The sequence below is a fragment of the Vigna unguiculata genome, chromosome 3, assembly GCF_037176805.1.
Source record: "Vigna unguiculata cultivar grain cowpea cultivar isolate G323 ecotype 2 chromosome 3, ASM3717680v1, whole genome shotgun sequence".
NCBI classification, from domain to species: Eukaryota; Viridiplantae; Streptophyta; class Magnoliopsida; order Fabales; family Fabaceae; genus Vigna; species Vigna unguiculata.
This window is the reverse complement of record NC_140794.1, coordinates 2,584,011-2,601,443: the sequence shown is the minus strand read 5'-3', so window position 1 is coordinate 2,601,443 and position 17,433 is coordinate 2,584,011. Positions and strand designations below refer to the sequence as shown.

At 30.9% G+C, this 17,433-nt stretch overlaps 3 protein-coding genes across 7 annotated transcripts; all 3 read right to left on the bottom strand.

The window, feature by feature from the left end:
• Nucleotides 1–3,431: 3,431 nt before the first annotated feature.
• LOC114177442 (RING/U-box superfamily protein) lies at nucleotides 3,432–5,771 on the bottom strand. The gene is made up of 3 exons (XM_028062780.2): nucleotides 5,222–5,771; nucleotides 4,847–4,932; nucleotides 3,432–3,861 (listed from the first exon to the last, which is right to left on the bottom strand). The coding sequence occupies exons 1-3, from the start codon at nucleotides 5,450–5,452 to the stop codon at nucleotides 3,543–3,545; spliced, it is 636 nt and encodes a 211-aa protein (XP_027918581.1). The 5' UTR covers nucleotides 5,453–5,771; the 3' UTR covers nucleotides 3,432–3,542.
• A 1,774-nt stretch (nucleotides 5,772–7,545) lies between these two features.
• Nucleotides 7,546–9,319, bottom strand: LOC114176088 (Translation elongation factor EF1B/ribosomal protein S6 family protein). Its single transcript, XM_028061001.2, has 2 exons — nucleotides 8,808–9,319; nucleotides 7,546–7,996 (listed from the first exon to the last, which is right to left on the bottom strand). The coding sequence occupies exons 1-2, from the start codon at nucleotides 9,210–9,212 to the stop codon at nucleotides 7,757–7,759; spliced, it is 645 nt and encodes a 214-aa protein (XP_027916802.1). The 5' UTR covers nucleotides 9,213–9,319; the 3' UTR covers nucleotides 7,546–7,756.
• A 1,006-nt stretch (nucleotides 9,320–10,325) lies between these two features.
• On the bottom strand, nucleotides 10,326–16,812 carry LOC114177400 (DDE family endonuclease). Of its 5 annotated transcripts, none has more exons than XM_085671450.1 (13): nucleotides 16,594–16,812; nucleotides 16,266–16,461; nucleotides 16,093–16,179; nucleotides 15,685–15,759; nucleotides 15,369–15,466; nucleotides 14,635–14,878; nucleotides 13,846–13,964; nucleotides 13,281–13,515; nucleotides 12,545–12,661; nucleotides 12,102–12,164; nucleotides 11,858–12,031; nucleotides 11,653–11,705; nucleotides 10,326–10,732 (listed from the first exon to the last, which is right to left on the bottom strand). In XM_085671450.1, the coding sequence occupies exons 1-13, from the start codon at nucleotides 16,696–16,698 to the stop codon at nucleotides 10,592–10,594; spliced, it is 1,707 nt and encodes a 568-aa protein (XP_085527576.1). In that variant the 5' UTR covers nucleotides 16,699–16,812; the 3' UTR covers nucleotides 10,326–10,591. The 5 variants fall into 5 exon arrangements, with proteins under 5 accessions (XP_085527576.1, XP_027918527.1, XP_085527575.1 ...); XM_028062726.2 differs by having other exon boundaries at nucleotides 13,846–13,943; nucleotides 16,594–16,811; XM_085671449.1 differs by having other exon boundaries at nucleotides 11,653–11,708; nucleotides 16,594–16,810.
• Nucleotides 16,813–17,433: the final 621 nt, after the last annotated feature.

The window sequence follows — 17,433 nt, the reverse complement described above, 5'->3', positions numbered from 1 at the left end:
TATATACATAGATTTAAGATGAAAGTTTTTCAAATTTAAAGTTTCTAAATTATTTTATTTTAAATAATCTAATTATTATTTATTCGTGAAAACACATGTGTTGTGATGTATGTGAATTACATCTTTCTAATTTTCATAAAAATTCAGGATGAATAATATCTATTTTTGAAATACATAATTAATTTTTAAAATAATTATTAAATAAAATAACTGTTAAAAATAAGAAAGATTTTTATAATAATGGTTAAAGATAAATTATTTATAAAATAATTAATTTTTAAAATAATAAATAAAATTGGAAAAATAATATATGTACACAAAAGAGATTTTTAAAATAATAATTAAAGACAAAAAAGTTTTTAAAATTACGGTTAAAGATAAATTATTTATAAAATAATTAATTTTTAAAATTAGAATTAAGGATAAAATTGAAAAAACAAAATTTGGATAAAAAAATTTCTCTTTATATATTGTTATAAATAAAAGCTTATAAAATGATAATTTTATATTTTTTTTATTTGTATATATATTTTAGATAATATTATTGTGTAAATACTAAACACAAAATTGAAATATTACATAATCTTTAGAAAAGTGACCTCTTGATCTAAGATTTGACCCAATTTTATTTCTTTACTTTGTGTAGATGAAAATTTTCAACAATTTTAACAAATTAAAATATATAATTGAAATATTTTAAATTTAATTTTTTTTTGAGAAAATAATTTATTTTTTATTTTAAGACAAACTCAACATTATCTTTAATTCAAAGTTGAGTTAACTTGATATTTGATATGAATGACTCATTTCAATTTTCGGTGTAGACCGATCACAAAAAATTTGAACAAGACCAATCAAACTTGACCATTTCCCCAATTAAAATTCTTCTACTTTATTTATTTAAAATACCTTCCAAATTTATTTAAATTTAAATTTTTTTATAATTACTTTATCCAAATAAATTATTTTAAAATAAAATTTTAATTTTTTCAAATAAATGAATTAGTCTTGTTCAAACCCATGGAACTTTTCATCGAATGGATTGACGGTTGATGTTTCGACATTATCAAATTTATGTTGCTTTGATCAATTAAAGCCTTTTAAGAGGATCAAATCCTTTATAATCATCTCTAGTAGGAACAATTTTTAGTCATTAGTGATAGACCGAATCAAAAACTTCAAATTATTGAGGAAAAGATAACATCTATTACTTTACAAAAATATGAAGAATATTCTTAAACCAACTATTTTTTTCAAATACGTAGATAATATTTTATATTTTAATTGTTACATATAGAAAATCATCCTTTTTAACACAACTAAAGTTTGGGTATGATTAGAAAAAAAAAATATTTGTTTTTCAAGTTAACTTTTATTTTCCTAATTTATCTACACTAAATAATTTTTCAAATAAAGAACGGTTATAGCAAATTATTCCACTTTTTAATTTTAATATACAAATAGTTCTAAACAATTTAAATTAAATAAATTAGTTTAAAATAATCTTTTACTTAAAATATCCAACAAATATATATTAAATTATTTAACCAGACTACGTTTTCAGTTGTATAAAAGTTTATTTTCATCAGAAAAAACTTATTAGTTTACTAACTTGACTGATAATTATTTTTAAAATTATATATTAAAACAGTTTCTGACTAATTATCAACATAACAGTCTTCTTAGTGCATAACAAATTCACAGTTAATTACAGTAATACTAATGATAAAAACTATAAACACAATCATTAAACTAATCTCTTTTTAATCAGTCATTTGATTATTTTCTTTGGTGCACAAAACTATTACTTATTATTCTACTCTCCTAACTTCTACATCTACTCCAACCAAACTCACTCGTATACTTTCACCACTTTCTTCCTAATAATGCACATTACCATGATTGCCCAATGTACCATCATTCAGACTCCATCCAATGATATGGTACTAAATTTTTTTTCCAAATACAAATCATAGTTGTGCTTTGGAAAATGAAAATCGATGTTCTTGAGGAATCAAACATTGGTGTGTTACGTGGGAGACACTAACACAAAAAAGATATATTACGTCTGCGATTTTACGTCTGACCCACTAGAATCAGACATAAGAAATGACCGATAGCAAACTTGTAAATAAATTATCAATTGTTTAGTTTGATGCTCTAAGATCAGACGTAAATCTGGTTTTTTATGTCTAATTTCATAGGCCGCACGTAAATTTACGTTTGACGCTCTATAGGTATTGATTGGAAACTTGTTTTAGTACACTAATAGTCTCACATCATCTAGAAATTGAGGTCAATAACAATTTAAATACATTTTATTCTTTCAATTTCCTTATATTAATAAAAGGTATAAATACACATTTGGTACCCAAACTTTTTCGGAAAGTTCAATGTGGTACCCGAACTTTAGGAATGTTCAATTTGGTACCCCAATTTTCTAAAGAGGTTCAATTTGGTCATCTTCGTTAAGTTGGAGTTAACACCGTGTCCGTACAGGACACGTGTCAAGCCATGAAATTTTTATTTTTTTTTAATTTTTTTTCAAAAAATTAATTTTTTTTTCAAAAAATTTAAAAAACTGCCACGTGTCAGTTTATCATCGTGCCACGTGGCAGCTTACAAGCATGACACGTGGCAGTGTAATAGTTATTTTCAATTTAGTACCCCAATTTAAATTTTTGGTTCAATTTAGTACCCAAATTTTTTAAAATGATCCAATTTCGTCCTTTCCTAATTGAGACCAAATTAGTAAATAAGCTTAATTATAATTTATATAAACATGTTAAAATAATTGTTTTGAATTTATACATCAAATCACTACACCTAAATATTCAAATTATTTTATTTTTTACAAGTGTAAAAAATTTCATGTATAAAAAATTACAAAGGTTAAAATGAAAAAAATAAAATAATTTAAGTATTTAGGTGAAATGATTTGATGTATATATATTATAAAAAATTATTGTAACATGTATATATAGGTTGTAATTAAGCTTATTTACTAATTTGGTCTCAAATGGAAGATGACGAAATTGAATGATTTTAAAAAATTGGGGTACTAAATTGAACCAAAAATTTAAATTAGGGTACTAAATTGAAAACAACTATTACACTACCACGTGTCATGCTTGTAAGCTGCCACGTGGCACGATGATAAACTGACACGTGGCAGTTTTTTAAATTTTTTGAAAAAAAAAAATTTGAAAAAAAAATTAATTTTTTGAAAAAATTAAAAAAAATAAAAATTTCATGGCTTGACACGTGTCCTGTACGGACACAGTGTTAACTCCAACTTAACGAAGAGGACCAAATTGAAACTCTTTAGAAAATGATTGGGGTACCAAATGTATATTTATACCTTAATAAAACTATGACATGAGTTCCTGACTTCAAAACAGGCGCCACTTTAAGAATGTTATATCAATACCTTAAAAAGAAGCTGCTAGAGTTTATTTCATAAATTATTGATTTTGAATTTACAGAACTCTTAACTCATCATGAGGGCAAGTTGAATCTCTTCTTTGAATTCAAAAATATGATCATCTAAGTAATACACCATTATTTCCTTGGGAAATGGTAGTGTTTGTGGAATTACCAACTTCATCTTCTTGTTGCTGAGGCATTGATATGATGTGTGATGAAGAGCCTGAAATTGCACCCTGCTGTGGTGAGTCTGATACAATAGGTGAGGGTGTATTAAGGAACTTAGTGGAGGGTGTGATGCAGCATCTACAAAGTGGACACGTGGAGTTTGATTGCAACCAGTTGCATATGCAGCTTATGTGAAACACATGCTTGCAATAAGGAATTTGTAGCAGCTCTTCCTTCACCTCAAATTCTCCAAGGCAAACACAACATCTGGTTTTTACAGAAAAAAATAAAAATAAAAAATCAACAACCTTTTACCCTTAATTTCATGAATTTATAGTTATTAGAATGTTAGTACAATCATATATCCTGTTGGGTTATATTTTCTTTGATATGAGTTATGATTATAGTCATTTGAGAGATTGTGATTTCATATGATTATATGACATTAGTCTTACATATATAAGACATTTGACATCATTTTTACAACAAAACCTTAAGGCAATGGTCTTATGATTCTTTATTCTTATATAGTGTTTAACTCTGTCTATTTTATCCAATGTGAGACTTTGACTCACACTTGGACTATTTTAAACAGAGGTTTGGAGTATTGATGTTCAACACTGCTAAATCAAATCAAAAAAGGAGAAGAATTCTGATGCATTGGAACAATAAAAGAATACAAAGGATCAGCATAAGAAACCAAGACTTTCTAAAGTGCAATCCACCACTTGCCCAGTAGAAATTCTCAAGCAGACATAACCAATATCTATCTATCTTTGAAATTTGTCTTTTTACTATCCATTTGAGTTACACGTGTAGGAAGAATTAGATATCTTTTTCTTTTTTTTTTCTCATTATTTCTGGTGAGTCACCTCACATTCAAATGTGCAAGTTATGCATAAAAGGGGACCATTCTTCATATATATTTCACATCTTTTGCCTCCTTTTTTTCCGAATAACTTTTTTATGAAAATAATGGATGTCATGAAAGGTTCTAAGAACTCTGGAAACCGAATATTCTGCTAAAAAAGACTTTAGCTTTTGAAGAACAACAATCATTTGAGTATAGTAAACTAACAATTTAGCTCTAAAGATAGAGATTAAAACACATCAAGCAAAGTTCAAAAAATGATCAAAAAAAAACCAATAAATAACTTACACAGCTACCATTCAAAGATAATGCAAACAAAAGGGTAAGTTAATCTCAGGCATAAGAAAGACGCAAGGAGAATATAGACAAGAAAAAGCTTACACAGAATCTCTTGTTCCAAAATCCTCATCAAATAAAACTCTTGGAAGTTTGTCAAGAAATTGCACAGTCAGATCTAATCGGCAAGGCTGTAATATTAGCAGTACAGAGGCTATTATTAGTTTTTCAATTCAATTACTGATAACAGATGCATGATGGTTCAGTGCAGATAAGTTTAGCTCTTAAAATTTGAGTTTTACCTTAGTCAATTCCAATCCAAAAAACTAGTTCTTGAAGTAAGAAGAACACATCATTTATATATTCCATTGCTCATATGCTAATGATGCATGAATTTTAACACTAACCATAGCATCTAAATCTCACTAGTGTGTTATGCAGTAATGACTTCAAATTACAGAAAAAGTAAATTATACTTACTTGTGAAGGGTAAGGATATGTTGTTTGAGGATTGGAACTGTTGGTAAGTATGTGAAGGGGTGGTGATGAGAGAGAGGAAGCTCTCCTTTTGAGGTAGAACAAGTAAAACAAGAGAACAAGAATGATGGAAAAGAGTATGGGAATGGAGAAGATGAAGGCTTGGTAAAGTTTAAGTTGAAGTTCTTGTGGATACAAATGTGGAGAGGGGGTTGGAGTTTGTGGCACATCCATCACCAATTTGTAAAAACTGACGAAATCACAAAAAAAAGTGTAGATTCACTATTCTTAAGGACTTATCCGTGATGAGGCGTGTAGATTCAACATTCATCACACACTCTCTTCTTCCCTAACACTCAAACCTTCTGCCACTGTCACATATTCAACACAGATACAAAAGTGTGGAACATATTAATAGAAAGTTTGTTGAATAAGAGTAGACTGAGAGGGTTGAAAATGTTGAGCATGCACTGGTTGTGATATGTTGATGGAAAAAATAAATGTGTATTGGAATTGGTGAATAGGGTAAGGAAGATATATACCAAAATGTTTAAAATTGTTCTTTTATAGTCATTGATAAAGTTGAGATGTTGCATTAGCAAGTTTGAGATATATAATTATTATCTGTGATGCGTGTGAAAATGATAATGGCATTAGTACATATTCTGTGTTTTGCAGAGGTGGAACAAGCCCATATGATCCTCCACTACTTCTCAGATATGGACCCCAATGCAATGTATACTTGTAAGGGTGTGTTTGGTTCACCATTTTAGACCTTCAAAATGTCGTTTTACAGATTTTGAAGAGACTTGATTTTGTAAACAATGGTTATGTATTTGATAAGGAAGAAAAAGAAAATCTTTTTATAAGGACAAAAATTCAAACTCACTATTTTAAAGTCTCAAACTGTTTAGAATTTTATTGTGTTTTCTAAAATTAATATATCTAATATCTGGGGTAGATTTTTTTTTTTTTTCATGAATTTCTACAAAGTTCATCTGTTCTGAAATAGAAACCTATCTCATCCTATGAACGAGCATAATGCATTTTGACTATGACTATGACACAATATCTGCACTCTTCGTGGAACGTGATAAATTGAAGAAATTAAGCTATTTTGTATGAGTGGGTTTAGAATCAGATCTGAATGTGAAAATCATAGCAGATTCTCTGTTTCAGTGGATACAAAGAACAGATGTCGCTGCTTTATCATTTTAGTCATTTGCTTTAATTATCAAAACAAAGTGCAACCACTTATGTTGCTGATTATGCAATAACCGGAAGTAGAATCTTAGAGATATATATAAATCCTTTAGTATAGATTCAACATCATTAGATTAAAAGAAAAATAAATGTCTGGTTGGCTGGTGATTGAGTTCAAGTGAAAAGAAAAACGTGCAAAAACATGATTATGACCCACTTGAAACAAATTAACTTTAACATGACATGACATTTATTTTCCTAGTTAACATAACATCACTACTTCATACGATAAACGTTTGGTCGCATGTAATTCAACAACGTAATCACGAGATCTAAAACCAAAAAACATGAAATATTGGAAAGTAATAAAGATTCTACAATGCGAATATCACGATTAGGTAATAATCAAATAGAAAGGAGACTAAACAAACCAGATCCGATAACTATGATATTATTGACTTTCTATCTACAATCTGATACATTACAACACCACATTCGCGTCGTAAAACAATGGTAAGTAACTCGAGAAAAAGGTGTTTTGAATTAAATGAGTCCTTCTGTAAATGAACTTATACAGAAATTAATAACGTTTGAAGAAGTTTATTTAATTCTTTTCTGCTTATTTGTCACTGTAAACACCAACACTGCTACAGTAGAGGCTGGAGTGAAAGACTTGGCGTCTGGGGTGATAACGATGAATACAAATGGTTTCATAGAGGTTGCACATGGAAGGGAGTTTCATCACATTTTGGGAAGAAAAGTTGGTTCGGGAGGAAAGTTTATTATATAAGTATCTTAAAATGTACAATGATTCAGAACAAAAGTGTAGGGAGTTTTATATTAGGTAGCAACATACAAAGAAAAAAACTACAAAAAAAATACTGTTTGGAATGAAGGTAACGTGGAAGATTCTTAGTTGTGTTTTTCATTACTTGTATGTTTCAGTAAACTTAAATATTGAAATTTAGTTTAGATATTACATATTTCTTATATGTTTCAGTAACACTTAGGCCTGTTTTTTTTTTTAAGAAATTCAAGTAAATGAACTGTATGTCTAAACAGGTAATGTTAAATTTATTAGTTGCATATAAATTTGTAGACTAGTTGGCATAAGAATTTACAACTTAAATGTCAACATATAGCAAACTGCATTGGGCATGGTAATTCTGCAGAACGCAAGTGATAGATAGCACCTACATCTCTCTTTAAATCATGTTACAAAAATACTTGAATCGAAATGACACTGAAAAAGGAAAAACAATAATAAATGGTAAATACAACATTACTTTTTATGGACCATCTCTTTGAAGGAGGTACCTGAGACCTGAAAAGAAACTAATATTTCCTCTTCCTAACTTTGAAACTCATTGATCGAATAACATTATCATCCGCCAACACTGTCTCCTCGAGAGGCTTTACGGATTCAGGCTTGGTGAAGTAGGTGAAGAGCAGGTAGATGCCATCCAAATAAGTGTTGGTCTCCCCAGCTTTGTTTTTCTTCTTGATGCCATATGCTAGGGGAATAACTCCTCTGTTAAAAACCTCTACATACATGCCACCTCCAGCAACAAGAATCTGCAAGGAAAATCATTGGAGTAAAAAATCCAGTTCACACACACTTCAATAACACCACTGCAAATTTATCAGCACTTCAGATCAGCAAACATTGCCGTTTGAGTCCACAATTAATTGCTATTATTACTACATAAATTTGCCAGGGGACTGTCAACTCCAATAAAGCATAAACACAACAACACACTTATCAAACTTCAACTTAATCAAACCACGGTTATCAAATTGAGATTCAAATAATGAATCATGATTTGTATCAAACCAAAGGAGTCAGTGGAAAAATATAGTTTTCAAACATATTTTATATGTAGACGATATAAAGTGCGCAGTACGATAATTTCAAACTAAATATATAAAACCATTTAACCACAAGGCTCGTGAACAAAATTATTACTCATATCTGAGTTTGTAAAACCTCTATTTAAGAAATCTGGGAATTGAAACAATAAAATAGCTGAAGAGTGCATGCAATAAGTAGTGAGAAATGTTCCTTCAGTTCCTTTTCATTAAGCTTATATGCCTTTTCAAATTCTTTCTCAAGAATCGGTGAAAGAAAACTAAAACAAAATGTAAAGTTGAATCGTGTGATTTGTATCGACCATACGAAATTGTCCATGGTCATTTGAAATACTAATTGAAGAAAAATCATGAACTTAAGATATAAATTGTCACTGCAGCAGAAACAGAGTCGCGGCACACGAAACTAAAAACAAATTGTAGACCTAACTATTGCATATATAATAAAGTTCAATTTGATTATCTTAATGCATCTTATCTTAAGTATGAAAACCAAGTAAAAGTCACAGAATTTGACCTCCTCGTACTTCTGGGTGAGTGCAAGTCGCTCATCCTCGGTCATGTCGGGCCTCAAAACCATCATTGTCTCGTACTGTCGAAGGCCGGGTGGGCAAGGGGGCTCCTCCTTTTCCTCGACGGCCGTGAACCCGGTTCCGCCTGGTGAATTGGGGTCGTCTTCGGAGCCAAAACCCCCTTCGAAGAACGAATCGGAGAAGTCTAGGGTTTGCGCAGCGATGGAAAATTTAGAACCGTTTCCCTTTGGGTGAAAATGGTATCTTGGTTCTGCAAAGAGAAATGTGGGACCACGAGAGAATGCGCCAATGGGAGAAGATAGAAAATTGGAAGGGAGTTTGGAAGGAGAATGAGGAACATTGAGAGAAGAAGAAGAGAGAGGAACCGAAGTGAGTGCAGACGAAGCCATTGCTTTGCCCTGCTAAGATTAGAGGGCTTTGCAGATGAAGCTGTTCTATCCTATGCGGATAAGGCGAACTCAGCGCACACAAGCGCAGGTTAGAAGTTCTGTTTATAAAACTTTTTCTTTTCTGTTCTTTCATTCTCTACTAGAATTCTTTATCAAAAAAAGTTATCTTTTTTTAAACAATTAAATATGTTTTTCGTATTTAAATTATTTCTAAAAATTATGCTTTATCATAAAAAAATTATATATTTATTTTAATTCTTTTTCTTTTTGCAAATGATATATGAAATTTGAAAACATAATCGAAAAATAAAAACATTTAATTCTTTTTAGTTACTTAAGTTATATAAAAATTATGAGTATGAAAATGTTGGTGTCATATTTTTTTTTCAATTTAATTCTTTTTCTAACATTAAGAGGAAAGAAAAACCTTCTTCTATATAGACTCATTCATGATTTATGAATATTTCCACATTTTATCAATATTATTTAGATAAATCATAGATAAATCAGAGTTAATAGCTTTAATTTATCTAATTTGTTTTCATAATATTAAAAAAAATATTCTTTACATTTTCAAATTCTATATTCTTATAAAATTAAAAAAATTTGATTCTAAAATCAAACAGAAAAGAAAACAAGTTTTTTTTAGTTATTTTAAACAATGAATCGAAAAACTTTAAAAAGTTTATTCAAATAAAATAAAAAGAAGTGTATACGTAAGCTCGACCAAATTAATATAAAAAATTTATACTTACATATATAATACTGACTTGAAATATGTACATTTATTTTTTATATTAAAAAAATATATATAAAAATTATAAGAAATGATATGTAACAACTCTTATCCATCATTCATTAATTATTTAAATGATATTAATAAAAATGACTAAAATAAACAAAATTATCAAATATTAAAATTAAATTTAAAAAATATTATTACTAAATTGATAAAATTGATCGAACATTAATATCAAATCCATATTTAAATCTTAATAATATAAGTGTTGTTGGAATTTTTACTTTAACTTTAACCTTTAAAATAATTTTGTTGTATATTTAAAAAGAAAAAACTCATTTAAACTCGGTTTCATTCAACACAAATTCGTCAGATTGAACATTGGCAATGAATATACTACATAGATATAAAAAAAACTAATATGTTCCGGATAAAAAAAACATGAGATATATAACAAGGCATGTGCAAATAACAATAATGCATGCAATAGACCCACCATGACATACCCATTACGTTCCTTAAAAATAGACATACCCAGCTACCCAAGGGTTGCAGCAAGAATATACATGTCTACGATCGCGACTTACCAGAAGTAATATGAGGAAATTAAGCATAGCATGCCTTTAAGATGCATTACCGGTTAAAATCCAAGCTCAAAGCTCGGGATTGTTTCCCTTTCACACGAAAACTCCTCATCACTCTTTTCTTCATTGGTAATGGTGCAGGATTGATAACCAGAATCTTTCTCATTCGTATTTGTCTGAGCATCCTTCTGAGAGGACTACAAATTGAAAAGACAAAATTTAAGGCAGATGAGGATTTCTCTAACATGAAATATGACCCACCGTGTTATATTTCAGGAAATTTCGAGTAATGTTTTAGTTAGCACAGTTTTGACTGATTATGGAAATACCATGAATTAAGGAATTATAGTCTCTAAAGTAGAATGGAGATATATTCTATGTTCTAAAATCGATGTACCTTGCACAATTATTCCGTCTTAATGCAATGAAATCAAATTCATTTAATCATAATTTTGCAAATATATAGTACAAAAAAATACCAACCTAGCAAAAAAAGGAGGACAAAGAATAGTTCATGAAAATACAAACATAACACATCATACAAAATAATATAATATAATGAACTTATAGAACCAACCCCCAAATAGTGTATTATTTTAACATCTTACAAACCCCTATACGATATATTCGTTATAACACCGAAGAATTATTAGAAATGATAAATATTCACTTCAGAAGAGAGACGCCTACTCAAATTATCACTCACTTGTGGATATTTATCTCTTTGATGATAGGACGGTCCACGTGTATCAACGATATTCATTGATTGGTTCAAGTTCTAAGAATGTAGTGAAGATATATTTTCAATGCAAACAATTTTATCTACCCGAAATGACATAGAAATACATGTTCTTCATTCGTTCTCTTTTCTTTCATTTTACGATTGAAGTTCGCAACAACACCAATGTATACAAATACAATCAAAATTCTTCGAATAATGACCTTTTTATCCGGGTGCCAAACAACGGGTGAGAAAAGTTCGTAATTGTATCAACACTAATACTTCAAACATAACAAGAATCATCCGCAAGTAATCTCTAAATGATATCTAATCATCAAAAGACTCACTTACGAAATATAAGTCACTTTTAGCAAATGCAAACAAAGAGGGAGATACCTGGTGGGTCAAGTTGACATTCTCGGTAGATTGGAAACTGTCACCGCTACAAGCTGCTGCAAAACCCATATCAAGTAGAGTCAACCAAAAATTACAAATATCTCAATCTCAACCAGCAAAACAAGGAACAGCTACTGAGAAATATCTCCGAAAATCACAATTTATTGTAATAGAAATCCAGTAAGTCCACCAATTCTAGAATTACCTCCAGACAATGTAATATCAAGGAATTTCGTCGCAGCTGATTCCTTATCCCCAATATTTTGACAGGATTTCGCAGCCGCAGCTGATTCCTTAGCCCCAAAATTTTGAGAGGATTTCGCAGCAGTAGCTGATACGTTGTCCCCAATATTTTGACCCCCATTGGGCGATTGGCCTCCTATGGAAATCCCATATAATCACGTCATCAGACCATAAACCTCTGTACCTAGTTAGGTTACATGGCTAACCTGTTATATAACTCTCCCGAGGCTTCAGGTTAGGATTCTGTAAAATGGACAGGATTTGATCGACTGCAAAGTAGCAGGAATCAGTTGCAAAGTAGAAATGGTGAAGCAATATATTGAAATCAGCAATCAAACGTCGCATCCTAGGTTATGTCATGACGGGGTTTCTAGTGGCCATTCAGTTTTACAGATATCAATAGGACCTCTTGACTATTTTACAAAGTCCACACGATAATTTTAACTACTTATCTGTTCCCATAATTCAAAGTCAGGGATGCCAATTCTAGTATACAATGATGGAAAAATTATCAATCAAGTACATTGGATGATTTGAAAGTCGTTCAGTGAACCAGCTTCCGATTGAAGACGGGAGGCAAAAGTGATGCAGATGAAACATGAAGCTGGGTGTTAAGACTAAAGACTGCAGGAAATTAATAAGTACTAACCATCACGTATAGGCTTGATTGGTGGCGTTATCCTGTTTGGTTTTATATCTTCTAGTTCCGTAACCAGACAATCCAATCCAGATCCTAACACCGGACAAAGTTCACTCGGAGGTTTTCCTGCATGGCATGGCATAACCATAAACTTTTGAGAATGAGAAAACGACAGCTCATTCCAGACATACTTTCAGCTTACTTTCTACGAGTCTGTTTATGGACTTTTTTCGTCATTCATTCTCAATTATCTCCCCATTCCTAGCTTTTCTTTTGTCTTACAATTTTACTTATTTTAAGGTTTGCATTTACGCTTTTCCCTTTATAAAGGCCTTTGGAAGAACTTATGTCGAGTTTATCAGAGCTTTCTGAAAATAGCTTACCACTCCCGTAAATTCCTTCAACTCTTATTTCAATAAGCTTCTTGACATTGAAATAAGATCTTGTTGCAGTAAGTTGTATAGTCGAATGAGCACTAAAAGTTATTCATCCAAACAATCATATAAGCAAAAGAATATCTTCTCTGCTCCTAAATCATTCTTATTCTACATTTAAATTTTGAAATAAACTTCTGATATAAATGGAAGTCGTAAATTCATAAAAATTAAGACCAGATATAAGCTTAAAAGTCAAACTAAATGTGCAAGGATAATAATATCTTTAGATTCAAATGGCATGCACAGAACTAAATAGCATACAACTACATGGATTAAAAAATATACATTTTAATTAGTCAAGGAATAACCTTTAGCAAAAGATGGATTGACCTTGCAGCAGCCATTTTGTCCATTTCCTCTCCTCTCAACATTATTACCATTCCCTCTTTCATTTAACTTCGCCGGAGAGTGATGACTTCCTTCAGGTTCTCCTACATCAACAAAATGTCCATCAAAATATACCGATTCACCTGTCGTTATAATTTCATCTTTCTTTAGAAACCTCCGTTCTAAAGGTCTTTTGCTCAAATCATACAGAACAACCTGAAAAGAGAACATTAAAGTGAACAAAGCATAATTAATCATGTAACTCTGTCACACTCACACACATATATAAAGTAAGGGTGTATTTAAGTGAACAGCTTAGTTAAGCGCTTAATTTTAAGCTTTTACTACATCAACATGAAAACTAATATTAGAATCTTGGCGATTAAACTCATTGAAATAAAAAGAGCTCATAGGAATAAAAAAAAACAAATAAACTCTACAGAAGATCATCCAAGGATTCAGTTTCGAAGTAAAAGAGATGTACAAAGGAAAGATTGAAAAGGTAAAAAATAAAATTATAGCATGCGTGAAAAGCCAAAAATTAACCTGCTTCCCAAAGGATCCATAAAGTTCAATGTGTAAAAAGCCATCGTGGTACTTCTTGGCCTTTTTAGTTAAGTCGGTAGTGTAAAGGACCTGCCATGCTAAATTGAAAGGAAAGATATCTACAAGTGAAAACTAAATGAAGGTGAAAACAATGACGATGATCAAAACAGAAAACAAATGCAACCTCTGACACAATGGACTATGGATGAAATTGATCATATTATTCAAGAAAGGATGAGCTCACGATTCTCTAATTGTTTTCAGTGAATTGATAGCAAATTATATAAGTAATAGTTGCCAGGCAGGCATGTATACATGTGAATGACGTGCCTCACATCAGAGCTCATGAATTCTTACAATATATTAAATTTAGATTTGCTTTTCTTACAATTTCCTGTTCTGTTAATCGAAAGCATAAATTATGTACTCTATATTCAGTTATCCACTATATTAGATTAACATGGTCGACTAAATAGAATAGTTGTATTCATCACTGTGATTTGATTTGAGAATAATTATCAGTTCATTAGAGCAAATCATGTGACGCATTGGCATGTACAGACTGCAGATTCTACATCTCCCTCTTTCTCTTTTACCCTCTCTTTCTTCAATTTAAAACAGATATAATAAGAACATTTAACTATAAGCATTGGTTGAGGATATAAAAGGCAAACGATAAATAAGCATCCAATATTAAAAAATAAATTAATCAACAGGAAAAGTAACCAAAGTGCCAAAAAACAACAGGCCGTATGTAACCTTTTCATATCACAATAATTGTGTGCTTACCCCTTTTTCCAACAGTTACATGGGTATCGGTTTGGAAATAAGTTTTCTGTATGTCCGTCTGCGTTCCCTCAACATTAGTAAATTTGTCTCCAGGAACTTTGGAATCTGGTGAGCAACCACCTTGATGCTCACCAATGTCAATCAAATATGAATCAAATGCAATTGATTCACCGGGTTTTATTACATCATCTTTCTTAAGGAATCTGCTATCTAAGACTTTCTTACTTGTGTCAAACAGCGTAATCTGTAATATATTCACAGAAAGAGGTAATAAGAATTCATTAAAACAATTCTTACATGAGCAGAAGGTTTAGGGACAACAACTCAGAAGGTTAAGATATATTAAAATAATAATAAAGCCGGTTGTGCACTTGTGTTAAAGATATTTTCGTATCATCTGAGTTTTTATTTAGCTGTGCCTTTTGCCTGTAGAAACCATGTTCATTTAATAATTGCTCCATTCGCTGTGTCCTTCATTGAATCTTGACAATAACTAATACGAGACTACTCATAGGAATATTTGCTGATTACTTTGATTAGATTATTTTTGTTCAAAACAACTTGCAATCAAAATCTTATGGAATGCAGGGGGGAATTAATTGCTAAAAATCATATTATCAGAACGAAAACGAATGACGGGTTAGAAAACGTGTCTATTAAAATGGCTTTACCAATCATACGCTCAGAAGAACATAAGTTGAGTTTTTGATAAATGAAATATGTCTAAAGCTCACCTGTGCCCCACAGGATCCACGAAGAACTAATCGTAAAAAACCATCATGGTACTTCTTTGCCTTTTGAGTCACTTGTGTGGTGTATACAACATGCCACTCTAATTGGAAATTGAAAATTATAACATATTTAGAAGATTAAAAAAATGGAAATTGCTTAACAAAATTATAATGTCCTGCCATTAGTTGTCAGATTGACTATGTATCACAGCTTTGAAAAAGCTGCATTATCATGTTCTACACAAGGACGATAAATCGAAAGAAGCAACGCAGAATGAGCCCAGCATTTTCAATTAAAATTTTACTAAATGACACTAACCTTCAATACTAGGATTTTGTGCCTGCTGACTGATCTTTGGTGATTCATACTTAATCAGTTCTCTCCTCTTAAATTCTGCAATTTTTACGACTACAATACATAACCAACTACACCGTAGTGCAAAACATACAAACAACTACAGCTAATAAACCGTCAACATTACTTGTAGGTTGTAGCGCTCTAGATCAATGGCACGACATTGAATAAGTAAAAGCACACAAAATGAGACTTGATAATTATAGGTATGATGAATAAATGCCTCCACTAGTCCTTTACAATATAGAAGCCAAATTGTGACAATTTGAACTTTCAGATAGTTTAAGTTTAAATTTAAAAGGATACTCTGAAGGCATAAACATACACTCACAAAGTCTTAGATGCCAAAACCTGTAAAATTAAGTCACTCACCTCTGATAACTTTTTGTGACGGACTGAGAGGACTCCTCACACGTCCGACGTTTTCCTTCTCACTCATTCTTGTATGTTTTGCACAATCTTGTAAACAAACACATAAGCAGCAAATAAGATTGAGGACATGAAATGAATCACAAGAAAAATAATGTATATCAGAGAGTTCAAACCAGGAGTCCTGAATCTTGAAAAACTCCTGCTTCTCCTGTCAACATTCAAATCACATTCAGATTTTTTGTCTCCCTCCAGATCGCCTATGTCCACAAGGTAACCGTTGAAAACTAACGATTCACCAGAAATTACAGTTTCATCGTTTTTCAAGAGTCGACACTCCAACAATTTTTCGCACTCATCGTACAGACAAACCTGCGCAGCGATTGAGCGAAGAGATTATATATCCCGTCCAAAATTGATTTCCATGTCCGCACTTAGCGATAATTTCGAACTTCTGATTTCGAAAACCTTCGATAATTTGCGGAGAAAGAGTTGATACAATACCTTGCTGGTGGAAGTGTGGTGCTCCAGGAATCCATCTTGATACACCTTCCGTTTCTGCTTTATGTGTTTTGTGTAGGTCACCGTCCAACGTTTCGAGTCCCCCATTGACGCCGATGGAGCTGAGTTTAGATGCAAAGCAAGTAGAAAAAAATGACGGTGTTCTTCATTCTTTGCTCTCTAAAGACCCTAACCCCTTCAATAGTTCATCGCAGGAATTCGCGGGGTGGGAGCGCGGGAAAAAGAAGATTGAACATCTATCTTTACTTTTCAAAAATGTATTAATACTAAATTGTTTAATAATTAAAATTAAAAGTAGTAGTTTATTATTCATCTGTCAGTTCTGTAAATTTATTCAATACGACAATATTTTTTTATTCAAAAATTAATTATATTTAGTATAAATATATCAACAGTCATAATTTCCAAAACTATCATAATAATCAAAGTGAAGTGTTAATAATAATAATAATTTTATTATTATTATACTTTTAAGTGGCATGATTTTTTAAGATTATTAAAATTTTGCCTAATTTCACATGTTTATAAAATCGTACTTTTTGGTCATCATATAAACTAGTTTAATTTTAACAAAAAAAATGAGGAACCATATTGAATTTTGGTATTGGATAAATTTTAATGTTTATTCTTAAGTTCATCTCCCTCTTCATCACAATTTTTATTATAATGTTGTCATTTGAATAATTATAATAGATAATGAAAAAAAATTATATCTTAATTGATTTTTTTTTTAAATTAAGTGACATGACTTGTTTTATTTCGTAGATTTTTGTTTTCATGTATTAAGAAATGTAAAATTTGGTGGTTAATAAAAAAATATTA

Bases quoted from the DNA above. Each gene is read 5' to 3' on its own strand.
- LOC114177442 (XM_028062780.2), bottom strand. From the start codon at position 5,452: ATGGATGTGCCACAAACTCCAACCCCCTCTCCACATTTGTATCCACAA. The intron at 4,933-5,221 runs GTAAGTATAATT...CTAATATTACAG, and splicing joins CATATCCTTACCCTTCACAA to CCTTGCCGATTAGATCTGAC. The intron at 3,862-4,846 runs GTAAGCTTTTTC...TGTAAAAACCAG, and splicing joins TTTGGAACAAGAGATTCTGT to ATGTTGTGTTTGCCTTGGAG.
- LOC114176088 (XM_028061001.2), bottom strand. From the start codon at position 9,212: ATGGCTTCGTCTGCACTCACTTCGGTTCCTCTCTCTTCTTCTTCTCTC. The intron at 7,997-8,807 runs GTCAAATTCTGT...TTTTCCTTGCAG, and splicing joins TCACCCAGAAGTACGAGGAG to ATTCTTGTTGCTGGAGGTGG.
- LOC114177400 (XM_085671449.1), bottom strand. From the start codon at position 16,698: ATGGGGGACTCGAAACGTTGGACGGTGACCTACACAAAACACATAAAG. The intron at 16,462-16,593 runs GTATTGTATCAA...ATCGCTGCGCAG, and splicing joins ACCACACTTCCACCAGCAAG to GTTTGTCTGTACGATGAGTG. The intron at 12,165-12,544 runs GTTAGTACTTAT...GCTACTTTGCAG, and splicing joins AATCAAGCCTATACGTGATG to TCGATCAAATCCTGTCCATT.